The sequence below is a fragment of the Myxine glutinosa genome, chromosome 3 (assembly GCF_964187855.1).
Source record: "Myxine glutinosa chromosome 3, kmMyxGlut1.1, whole genome shotgun sequence".
In the NCBI taxonomy this organism is placed as follows: Eukaryota; Metazoa; Chordata; class Myxini; order Myxiniformes; family Myxinidae; genus Myxine; species Myxine glutinosa.
Genome location: NC_136263.1, coordinates 186,736,553 through 186,749,486, shown reverse-complemented (window position 1 = coordinate 186,749,486; position 12,934 = coordinate 186,736,553). Strand labels below are relative to the sequence as shown.

The 12,934-nt window shown below is 42.6% G+C and overlaps 1 protein-coding gene and 1 long non-coding RNA gene across 3 annotated transcripts in view; one reads left to right on the top strand and one right to left on the bottom strand.

Moving 5' to 3' along the window:
• Window positions 1–12,934, top strand: part of LOC137422978 (uncharacterized) — a 244,669-nt gene that overhangs the window by 197,670 nt on the left and 34,065 nt on the right. For both annotated transcript variants that reach the window (XM_078774865.1, XM_078774864.1), the window contains exons 9-10: window positions 7,420–8,216; window positions 8,398–8,663. In XM_078774865.1, the coding sequence (XP_078630991.1) occupies window positions 7,420–8,216; window positions 8,398–8,663 (1,063 nt within the window). The remainder of the gene's footprint in view (window positions 1–7,419; window positions 8,217–8,397; window positions 8,664–12,934) is intronic.
• On the bottom strand, window positions 2,034–2,907 carry LOC144891391 (uncharacterized). The gene is made up of 4 exons (XR_013622914.1): window positions 2,710–2,907; window positions 2,466–2,618; window positions 2,304–2,371; window positions 2,034–2,181 (listed from the first exon to the last, which is right to left on the bottom strand). It is a non-coding gene; the product is annotated as an uncharacterized LOC144891391 (long non-coding RNA).

The window sequence follows — 12,934 nt, the reverse complement described above, 5'->3', positions numbered from 1 at the left end:
CTTTTTCTTATAAATAAATGAGTTATTGTCTCAAATGTAAAAAGAAAACTAAATCTAAAAATATCTTATGTTAAAGCTAAAAATAATAGAGTTTATCAAAAAGGAATATGTCAAGTGTGTGGCTCTAAAAAGTGCCAATTAATCTCTCCTAAAAGTGGAGGAGACATACAAAAGTTTCTGTCAGGAAGTAAATTTACAACAACTGGAATTCCAGGGGGAACTACATCTACCTGGATATTCTTTCTGTGGTCCAGGAACAAACTTGGATAAAAGATTAGATGAGGCTGACAATCCTAAACCTTGGTCTAAACCTATAAATAGGGTTGATGAAGTGTGTATGAAGCATGATATTGTTTATGGGAATACCACTACATTGGATGAAAAACATGAAGCAGACAGAGAAATGTTGTATAATTTCTTTGATACGAAATCCTATGTTGAGAGAGAAAGTTGATAGGTTTATTGTTAAAAAAATGATAAGTGCTAAATTGAAACTTGGTCTTGGTTATTCCTCAAAAAACTATTGGGCTCTAATGATGTCATCAAGACTGAGGAGCTTTTCCCTGAAGAATTACACAAACCTATAATCACAAATTTTAAAAGAAGGAAGGTTTATTCCAAAGACACTGACCACATATGGTCCGCTGATTTAATTGAATTGAATAATGACAGGGGGTACAGGTATGCTTTAACCATTATTGATTTGAGGAGTAGATTTGCCTGGGTTGTTCCTTTTAAAAATAAAAAGGGTGGTACTTTAATGTTAGCCTTTAAGCTAATATTTGATAGGGATAAAAGAAAACCAAAGAAACTGTGGACCGATGAGGGAACAAAGTTCTATAACAAAATATTTTTGAAATTTCTTAAGGGGGAGGGTATTAAATTAAACAGCACCTTTAATGAAGGAAAGGCAGTTGTTATTGAGCGTTTTAATCGTACTTTGAAAGAGAAATTATGTAAAAAATTCACACAACTCGGTTCTCAACAATGGGTATATTTAATTCAGGATATTGTAGATAATTACAATAATACCGTTCATTCATCAACAAAATCAAAGCCGTCACAATCATTTACAAAATTAGAATATGAGATTAGTTTGAGAAAACCCAAGTTCAAAGTTGGTGATATTGTAAGAATATACAGATGGAAAAGTCATTTTGAGAAAGGTTATACAAAAAAATGGACTAATGAATTATTTAAAATCGTTGATGTAATGGATACAGTCCCTTGGACCTACAAATTATATGATATGAATGGGGAAGAAATCCGGTTCATTTTACTCACAAGAATTACAAAAAACAAAACTGATAAGCCATTAAACAACAACCATCCATACTTTTATCCACCCCACCCAGATTAGTTAATTTAATTACAAGTAATAAAAAAAAAGAAATAAAAAAAAGCCACGCCCACACAGACCCCGCCCACACAGACCACGCCCACACAGACCCCGCCCACACAAACCCAGACCACACCCATCATCCCCCACCCCCTTGTGCGCCCCCACCCTTGACCCCTCACCCCCCCTAATCCCACCCCCACCATCCCCACACACACAAGGGGAGGGGAGGGGTGGGATGAGGGGGGTGAAGGGTCGTTGGCAGGGGCGCACTTCCCCCTTCTTTTTCCCTTTATTCTCTTTTTATAAGTAAGAATTAAATAATTCTGGACAAAGCAAATATAACCATATATAAATATTGAAAACATAAAAATCTTTATATTATTAAAACATTTTTCTTGAGATATATATTCAATTTCTCCCCAGCACAATTCAAATACAGCATATGTCTTCAGATTTTGAATCTCTTTCTGTCAAAGACAAGAGGGGAGAGAAAATATTAATATAGGGTGAAGCAAGGAGAGGATATGTTATATATGAGGATATGAAGGATATGAGCATTGTGATTATGAATTGATATGAGCATTGTGAATTGAGATATGAGCATTGCGATTACAACAACGATTTTAAATAATGAGCATTATGAGCATTATGAATCGCACACACACATACTTCTAAAAAAAATCAAGCTTTGTGTCAATGATGTCGAGTTGAAAATTTAGAGTATCACAGGTTGGCAGGAAATAACCACTCTTTGGGATCTCGGAATAATTCCACTCATTGTCGTGGTCATCGAGGTTGTGATCGTGGTTGTGGTCATCGATCTCAACAGGTGTTGTATTCTGTTTGAAAAAAGAAAGAAAAACATGAGGAGAAATTATTAAAAGATACATCGTATTGACAACGAATAAATAAATGTCAGCTCCCGTTTATTGGTGCCAGTCAGAGATGAATAATGAATTACCAGGGTCAGACTGATGTTCGTTTTGGACAAGAGACAAAATATTGTCTGTGTCTTCTTCGAGGTTAATACTAAAGACAAAAAAAAGAGAAATTACTTCGTTGAAGGAAGTCAGACAAAATATGGCACATTCAAGGCAGCCTCTTTTAACATCTTGTATCATACCTTCCACATGAATCTTCTAAGAATGGTGAAACATTGAATTCATTCAGAGACCTCCATCTCTGAGGCAGGTTGTTCAAACCCGTATTCAGTTCGTTGTGAAACTCTTGAGGAACAACTTGAAATTCTGCCAGGATATTCACAATATTTGAATTGCTGTAATAAAGAGAAAAAATAAATAATTAGTTATATAATTAATCACATACAAAGCTCTCATTAACAGTGTTTAACACCAAACGAAACTTACCAATATCCTGGTGAGTATTCTTCATCAGAGGAAATACTGGAATAAGACAAGTTGGCGTTCATCTTCGTCGATTCGCAATGTTTAAAACGGCACGTCAACACGGCTTAAATAATGAACAAAATGTATTTTGGGGAAGTGAACTGCCTGTCGTTGTTTCGGGGAAACTCAAGGCGTGTGTGTGTGAAAAACAGGAAACAAGACAATGAATAATTCTGGGAAGAGATCCAAGTTATAACACGTCATTTCTCAAAAGTGAAGGGAATTAATGAGAAACGGTTTGAGTATGGTTAATGTCGTCCCTTTTACTATAATATAAATGATAGAACCAAGTATCAACCAGACTAAAGAGTGGAGGTGTAATCAACTTTGGTATGAGCGAGTCGAGAATAAATAGAGAATTAAATTATTTCCCACGCATAAACAAATATTTGTAGGATCGATGTTTGAGTGGGCCAAAGATGATCTGCCAGATGATATGGAAGAAGTGTATAAGGACCTGTGCTCAGTGTCAATAATAGAAGAGCCAGAAGGATCATAGGTTCATAAGGCTAGAAGGATCATAGGTTCATAGGCTTGAAGGATCATAGGTTCATAAGGCTAGAAGGATCATAGGTTCATAAGGCTAGAAGGATCATAGGTTCATAAGGGTAGAAGGATCATAGGTCCATAAGGGTAAATGTTAGGAGGTTCATAAGGGAGTAGCAGTAATGGGGGTGTTAAGGGGAAATGAAGAAAAGTGAGGGTGAGAGGGAGCAAATATTTGTAGGATCATTGTTTGAGTGGTCTAATGAACAACATTGAGGATAAGAGTTGGTTATCTTTTGCTATAGCTAGTATGTCAAAAGGCCAAAAGGTTCGTAAAGATCAGGGTGGCAGAAATAGAGGTGTTAAGGGGAGATGAGGGAAAGTGAGGGTGAGAGGAAAATGTACATGTAAGTGAATGGAGATTTGGGGGTGTCCCAGGAACAACATTTATCATCTACTCAGATTGTCCTTCCATTTTCTTCACTGTGTTGCTGCCAACAATGAAAAGGTCCTGCATATTGACATCCTCAGCAAATTATCCCTGTGATGATGTTGCGAAGGGTCACCTCCTCTGAGAATGGAGAATGCTGTTCAAGCTTTGTGGCAATTTTGGCCAAGTCCATCTTGTCCCTGTCTATTCGTGACGCAGATGCCTCTTTGCTGTTCGCTCCTTGTGTACAAGGTTCGACAGAATTCCTGCATGGCGTAGTTGTCGGTGGAGGATACAGGAGAAGACATTGTCCAAACAGCTCGTTGATGTTCAGTCATTCCACTTCCTCTTGTCAGGCCCCTTGTGCTTTTAAGGGTCCGCATCAGGGTCTGTTCGATCACCAGGTCTAATCCAAGGCCAGCCCAGTATTGGTCGGTGCGTCAGACCACATGGAATCCGTTTCTGAATTTCGAAAATACTGCAGAGTTTTCAGTTTCTAATATCTGCATCTTCTGCAGGTAAAGATAAATAGACTTTAGATAGTTGGGATGTGCAGCAGCAGCAAATATCGGTAAGCAGTCAGATAGAGCATGGAGGTGCATTTGCCATGACCCTGTGCGATCGGCCACGACAAGTTCCCGGGCCACTCCCAACATTTGCAGATAGTTTGCTCGTTTTTGAACTATTAGATCATACAGACTTTTTGGAAACTAGTGTATGGGAAATCCGTTTGATGCAATCACTTTTGAGTAATGTTTCCAAGTCTATTTCACTGGTATCTGACATAGTATGTTGTCTGTCAAGTTCTTGCATGAGGATCTCAAATGCTGGCTCATCTGCAATGACTTTAGCTGCGATCTGGTGCATCAGACACTGACAAACAAGGAGGTGTCCCTGAAATGCGCGCTGCACAGCTTTTCCATTCATCATGTGCACCACAGCGTTTTCACCGTAAATCATCTCCAAGACGTCTTTCAGGCCACTCCCATTCATTGGTACTCCTATGCCCCCCAACAGATTCATGAAGGTATGGAAGGTCCCAAGTAACAGCACAACATTTCTAACTGGGCTATTGTCTGGAACCTCATGTATTATCTCGGAAGCTTTCCAAAAGAGTGGCTGGTCGAAAATGACAACTGGTGGGGTGTTATGCTTAGAAGCAAGTGTGCAAATGTACTCTAGTGTGGAGAAGATACATGTCTTGTCACCAAGGTACAATCAATCATCGGTAGAAAAACTACCGAAGACTGTCCGGGATCGTCACAGTCCTTGTGTAGTACGTGCATCATTCCTTGCCAATTTGGTACTGGTTGAGTGAAGCGAAAGGACATCTCCCGTATTATGTCAATGTTGTGGTCCAGTTCATTTCGGAATGGCAGGGGCTGAAATTCTGTAATGTGACGAGTGTGTTCCGCAAAATGGTATTCAATGATATCCATTTTTGTCTTGTCAATGATGATGTTCAAATCGGCCAGTTGGCGTCTGAGAACCGTGTGATCGACGTGTTGGCCTGGCGTTACGGCGGCTATCATTCCCATGCCATGGAATGTACCCTTTCCATCTAGGGTCACAATGTTGTGGTCGACGTTATCTGCTGCAAACAACAGAATCATATCCGGTATGTTGATGCCACCTAAAACATCAGGAGCGACTGAAGAAGAGGTGTTTTCCTCAAACCTTTGCACTTCTGAGTATGAGGAGCAATAACCCATGGCAGAAAGACTGTCTATCAAAAACCTTGATCGGAAGTGATGCTGCATTTGGACAGCGAGCCCAAGTTGTAATGGTGCTATCACAGTCCTTGGACGCACTGCTTGAACCATTGTGTGCCCAATACTCGCTTCTTTCTGACTGGTGTCCTTTCCAACGAGAAGATGTTGAAGCAGACAACGCAAGCTCGGGGAAACATAGTCTATGGCAGACTCCAGTTTAATGTCTAGCTTTCGGATACTTATCTTTTAAACGTGGAACCAACGTTTTTAGATCACTTTTGATTAGTTTGGCGGTGGTTTCTATGATGCCTCTCTTCTGAGCTTCCTCGTCGTCATCATGCGTCCTGTTGAAGTAATTACGTAGGATTTTTGTAGTTTGCTCTTGAAAAGTTACAATATGTAGCCCCTCACCTTCAGCCACGAATACATCCCGGCGAGTGCAAAAATGTACATCACATGAATGATGGTACAAACAGTCTGCAGCGTGAAACTCTCCGCTGAAGTATTCAATACGTCCCTGGACAGTAGTGGCCCAGTCATGACTTCGTGTTTTACAGTGTGACAGTATCTTGTCCACAAAGTTTCATGTTTTAACACAGCTATATGCATCGTAATCAACACTAATGTTGCTCGTCGCAACTTTGGACCCACAGAATAAGCAGCCTGTTGCACTATCGTACGGTCCACTCAAGAAGCGTGCACTTCTCTTGACGGATGCGATTTGATCTAACTTGGCTTTCTTATGTTTCTCAATGTTCCTTTTGTTTATGTAATTCATACGGCAAGACCTGTGCCATTCAGTTCCAGCTGCTACAATGATGTCATCTCCTCTCTCAACACTTGCCCTGTTTATGCCATCAGCTCCTTTCCTACCGATGTGGACTCTGTCTTCACTTTGTAACTCCTTCTGGCACAAGGGGCAGTTGGATGCTTGCTCTGTACTCATTTTCACGACCTGTAACAAAAAAGAAGACGTTTTAGCATCAATGACGTCACATGGGATATTTTTGTTAGCATCAGGAATTATAACTTTACTGAAATAATGATAAGTAGAGATAATTTTTACACTTAACTCTTTGAGTCATGAATTCTTATTTTTACGATGAAATTATGATTTTAAAATTTGCATTATTTTATTTATTTAGGATGTATTTAGCTCACTGAAAGTCATATTACCCCCCCAAAAAAGTGCTCAATTCACCAGATATGAGTACATATCTGACATGTTCAAACATTGGCTGCCATATTTTTCTAACCTCATATCTAGACCGTTTCTGGTAGTCCAATTTTTGGCAACTTTTAATACGTTGTTCTGTAGACCTAATAGAAAAGAAAATTATAAAACTTTTTCTTGCAGTTTTTTGGGGGTATGTGTCAATTTTTGCACATTTTGATTCTACTATTTAGTTATGGGCGGATTCGGACGACACTTGTTACACAGGTTGGGTGTGTAACACGGACAAATTGATTAGATTTTGTTGACGATTCAAATCCGGGTCCAGATACGAGAGTTTTCAAAATATCACAAGTAATTCTTCACCATTGAGAGATGGGCCCCAAAACACTGCATAGCACGATATCTCAAACCATTTTGGACGAGCTATGACAAAACTAGGTGGATGAGTTGGGTAGGTGATAAGAACAAGCTGATTAGATTTTTGTTCAGGTCCAGATGCTGATATGGTCTATCGGTGGCATAGAAAACGTAAGCTGTTCAGCCAGGTGGAGGTAGGTATGTGCTCTACCAAGTGCTGTTCTAGTTACAATATGTTAACACTGTTTCAGTTTTACACAAACTATGTATTATAATAATGGGTTGAGAAATTCTATGAATATTTGATAATTTTAACATGGTGAGGAGGGGTTTATGATGTGGAGCCTTTTTTTTTTTTTGGTGGTGATCCCTGGCGGTCAATGCACCAAAACTCGCATTATTTGCTGTCGTCGGTTTATCCAGAATTTTTTCCGAGCTGGTAAGGAAAAGCCTGGTGATGCAATGATACATTGATGGATTTTGGTTGTTAAACTGTTTCTTTCTTACAGGTGAAGTTCCTGTCTCTGACAAAAAGGTGTTGGAGAGAGATTCTTTGGCAAAGTCAGAGAATAAACAAGAAGTTCAGCTCAAAGAAGAAGAAGAAGAAGAAGAAGAAAAAAAAGTGAAGGAGGTCACAGAGGAAAAGGATAATGATATAGTTGCCATGGAAGTAATTGAAGCCAGAGAAGAGAAAGTACCGGAATTTGAAGTGAAACCTGTCACTTCAGATGATGACCACCATTCGTCGGGTATCAAAGACTTTGAAAGTGAACATATTTCTGAGGGGGAGGATACAATTGAGGATGGATTAAAAGAGCCCGCACAGATTAATGCCGTAAAAAGGATCATCGATTTCCAGGGACCAGAAAAGAATGCTGATATAGGTTCACCCATTAACGAGAAAGTGGAGCATCCGTCACACACAGAGAATGGGTTAAAGGACAAGGAAGAACAGGATGAGAGCAAAAGCCTGAAGATGGATGAAAAAGAATCCGGAGGGACAACGTTTAAAATTGAGGATGTTGCAGTCATGAAGGAAGAAGTCTGTGCTAAGAAGCAGGCTGGAATGGAAGTCAAGAACGACGAAGACAAGATTAATGAGATGACGGTGGAAGACATTGTCATTGAGGTAAATGATGAAGATTTGTTGATAGAGGAAGTGCCAATGGAAATCGAACATGAAGTATTTCCGGGCCGGTGCATTATCCAAGGAGGAGTATACGCCGAAGTTGTTGAGGAAATTTCGAAAGGCGCTGGAGCCCAAAATGGAGTCCTGGCAAGTGGCCGAGTGGATCGCCATTTTAAGGTACGTTCACTGTTGACGTCGGTCCATTATGTCGAGCTTGCTGTTTTCTCAGCCCTTTTTGAAATGTCCAGGATTAAAAAGATTAAATCGTATTTTAAAATATGTAATGTCCCTGCAATGACTCATTCGCATTTATTTCTGAAAAAAAAGTTTGGTGACGTCTCTTTGCTTGTCCTTGTAGCCGTGGCGTGAGATGGACAGGGCAACAAACCACAGCTATCAACGTTTCCAGTTCAGGAGCAATCCAAGTCTGGCATCTGGAGTTGAGGCATCACATCTTTCCAATGATAATGGCAAACCACTTATCCGGTACGGCGAGAGTCAGAGGCATCCGATCGCCTCAAAAGTCAACATCAAAAGCAATGCCTTAAAAAGACAATTCTCAGATGTGCTTCGCCACGTGAAAGTGGAAGAGGTGAAGAGCTTCTCAGAGACTCCACAGCCAAGGTAAGCAGACGAAGGATGAATCGTACAGTGTAGTTTCATAAAGTTTGTATTCCTAAGTTGGTGCATTAAAACTACATGGGGCATTCATGAAGTTGTGGGAATGAGGTGCTCACAATCGTAATAAGAAACGACAAAAAAATATTGAGAGTTTTACAGGAGACATACATATTGTTATACGTGTACGCAATATAATTATTGCGTACATGCTATGCCAAACCAACAAAGGGAAAGATACCTTGGTAGGTTTGAATCAGTTTTCCAAAGTTCAATGAAAAGCACGTATTTAAAGGCACAGTTCATAAAGCACATATTTACAGTCACAAGGCATATGCAGAAATCAGAGCCACAAGAAAAGCCTTCCGCTGGCATAGAAGATCGCTTTACACTCTTAAGTACCTAGTGATGGAAAGGCGCGCCTCACAATCATACCTGGAAAGTAGAGAGAAAGATGATCGGGGCTTTGGGTCGGCCCCTTCCTCATCTTGTGCAAACAGGCAGGCTTGCGTCGGTCCAAAGTGTCGGTAAGGGAATATGGTGTGCGTGTCGGTGCAGTGAAGGTAGAGATAGCCTACAGCGTAGGCACGAGAGGAAAGGTGTGAGATGCAGATGAGTACCTCGCCAAGACGGTTCAAGAGGTAGTTCGTTAATAGCGCTTTGTCAACTCTTTTGTACATCTCAAGTAGACGAATTTGGGGGGTTTCAGAGACAGAAAGAACAAATCGTGTTTGTCAGTATGGATCTGACGAGCATCCTAGGATATAGCATGCTTGTGCTGTGCTGTCTGCCCTCAAGACCCCCTTGGTCCACGCCACTTGGTCCATGCTTGTGCTGTCTGCCCTCAAGACCCCCTTGGTCCACGCCACTTGGCCTAACAACTCTGTTTCTCTCCCAGTGCAACTCAAAGTCTATAATTCGGAACTCGTACAAGCAGTGACTCGTAACTCCTATAGACAGGCAGGCAGATCCTGATCTCATCCCATGCAGGCTTCTGGGTGCATCAACCAGGCAGGCAGGTTCCTGGGTGCGACAACAGGTACTGAACTCCAGAGCATACCGACTTTTATCGGCACTGAGACGGGGCATGACTTCAGGGAGCAGAGATCACCGTAGTACGCTTTGACCCCGGCCGTGCCACCTCTCGTTGGTGCATTTGTGGCACCATCGACAGGACAGCCCCACGCACTCGCCGCACGGCATCTGCCTTGTGTCATGCACTTGGTCCTGTAGCTTTCCTCTTGTAGGTTACGCCACAGTGTTGTAAGTTACGCAGCGCGATGTATGATGCGCAGCGCTTATGTTGGCTTTGAATGTGTCGGTGTGGTTGTTGTTCTATAGCCCCAGACAGTTCTCTCAAACAAGTCTGCGGCACGGAGACAGCCGATTGATCTCGCAGGAGTGAACCAGAGATCCCCCACATGCAGGAATGGTGTACCCTGCCTTCACAAAGTCACAGACGCAGACAGACGTGAGACAAGGGCCCGGTCCATTGGGACCGATCGGCACTCTGGCCGTGACAGCGCTGCGCTGACGAATCTGGGTAGCATGGAAGAATGGGGAAGATTTGGCCCCAGACTTTTTTTGGGGGGTAAAAGCACCACAAAAAGGCATCCCCGAAAGTTATCTGTGTGGTTTTTATGTCGGAAGGTGCTGGGCCTGAAGAAGATGGGAAAAATAATTCAAGCACAGGAGGGACTGGAATGGAATAAATGAAAAAGGGAGTTTGCAGGGGTGTGAGAGGTCTGAGAGGGGGTAGTGTGAGGGATTGGCATGGAGGGATGCATGGATGGAAAATGGGAAATCTCCAAATGGTGGGGAATCACAATGGCGATGGAACATGCTAATATTCACAATGCATTTTCCCCCATCCTTGATACGAAGGGAAGGTACCTGATTGAAATATCGAACTAGGTAAGCCTTGTGTGTTGGATGTAACTCCCTCCCCTGGGTCCTTTTTCCATAACTGCAACATTAGGTACGTACATTGTTAGACAATATTGTTATGTCGGTAGGGTAGTGATACGTAGAGCAGATAGATCTGAATAGGTAACGTGCTTCGCTTGTCACGGTAAGGAAACCACCCTGTAATAAGTTATTCATGTGTAGGCGTTTTGTCGGTTAAGATATATACCTGTGAGCATACCAGGATGTTCGAGTGATAAATAGAATAGGGATTAAAGAATAACGCCCCTGTGTGTCTCACCTGGTCATCTCACCTTTGTCCCTTTTGGCAATGCACCCATTTAGACACGTAGTTAGGTCCCTAGTGCAACAATAAATGATTCCCTTCCCTGACATTACTTTGGAAGATGAACAGGCAAGGGGGGGTAGGGGGGGGCTCGGGGCGCCGCCACATGGGCCGCGGCCAGCTGCACCTACGAGCTATGGTCATGCTACACGCTACGAGCTATCGCCACGCTACGGTCCTGTGATTGGTCAGTGCGCTAGGCGCGAACCTCCAGCCAACGAGTGTGATAGGCGCGAAGCTGGAAGGTTCGGTTTAAGTCGCTGATTGGTAGCCGCGCAGGGCTGACGTCACCGCCAGAGGTGATAAGAGGGCGTGCCGAACGACGTGAGAAGAGAAGGTTTTTTAGTTCACGGTTCGCAGTTCACAGCTTGAGAGAGTTCCGGTGCGCTCCCGAGTTGGCTTGTGAGGAGAGTCCTGGCCCTGGTTGAGTTGGCTGTGGTGTGGAAGATCGCCGTCGAGGTGGTTGGAGCTCGCTCCTTTTTGTGGGTGGATTCATGCTAGCCTGCGTTGGACCTCGTGGTGCTTTGGAATTTGGGGCCAGGCCTTCGCAGTGCTTGTGAGGGAGCGCGGCGCCTCGTGGTGTGCAGCGGAGATTGGAGACAGACAAGACGACAGGACAGATAAGGCCAATCCCCATTGCAAATTACACGACGAGACATTTCTTTTCGTAATTCATTTTCCCCCGTCTGTGTTTGAGATCTGGTGTGTGGGATCCCAATTTAGGAGTTTTAGATTTATTATCGCGTTTTCCTGTCCCTGCGTTTCTTCTCAATAAACCCTTGTATTATTTTATATTCTCTGTTACACCTGTGCCGGTGTGCCCGTGTCAAGTTAATTTCCCCTGCAGGATCGGAGTGTCCGTTGGAGTTCGATCGCCGTCCACAGTTAAGCGCTTACGCAGCTTCTACCTTCCTTCTTCCTCCCGCGCGACTATAGTAAAATCTGTATTGGTTGTTGCCTCCGAATAAAACCGTTTAGCTTTAGGCCTATCTGCGGTCTCTGGTGTTAACCGGAGTCGCACGACAATATATACCCATTTTAATTTGCACAAAAACCTGTTGAGTGAAAACAATTTTCATGTGGGTAAGTGTTCAGGTCTGTAAAAGAGAAAAATGAAGGCCTTGGAGGTAGATACAGCCTTGGCCAAAAATATTGGCACCCTCGCACTTTTTTTAGATAATGCAGCATTTCTGCGAGAAAATTGTTGAAATTAAAAAGTATTTTGGTATCCACATATGTATTTCTTTGGTTTGCAGTGGAACAAAACAAAAATAGCTGAAATAAGTACTAAATCTTAGCTTATTCCACACAGAAATCCTAAAAACCTTTTCAAAGTTGTTAGAAATAATTAGATTTCAAGCAGGTGATTCTCCTTTACTTTGGAATTGAACTCACCTGTGGTGAGTTGCAGGTGCCTGCAATATACAAATCACTCATTCAACCAGTTTGAATCGAGAAAAGGAGTCATTCTGCTGTTTTGTGTCACTGTGTGTACCACAATGGGCATGGAGAAAAGAAAGAAAACCAGAGAATTGTCTGAGGAGGTCAGACACAAGATTATAGCCAAGCATGGACAATCTCAAGGCTACAAGTCCATCTCCAGAGACCTTGATGTTCCTGTGTCCACCGTATACAATGTTGTCAGGAAGTTTAAGGCCCATGACACTGGAGCCAACCTCCTTGGATGTGGCCGCAGGAGAAAGGTTGATCGAAGATTGCAGCGAAGGATTGTTCGAATGGTGGAGAAAGCACCACGATCAACTGCCAAACAGATTCAAGCTGACCTTCAGATACAAGGTACGATAGTTTCAACTCGCACCATCCGTCGCCAACTCAATGAAAGGGGGTTCTATGGTAGGAGATGCAGGAGGACCCACTGCCCACATACACAGAGACATACACAGACATACACAGAGACACACGGAGACATACACGGAGACATACACGGAGACATACACGGAGACATACACGGAGACACACACGGAGACATACACGGAGACATACACGGAGAGCGGAGAGCGGAGAC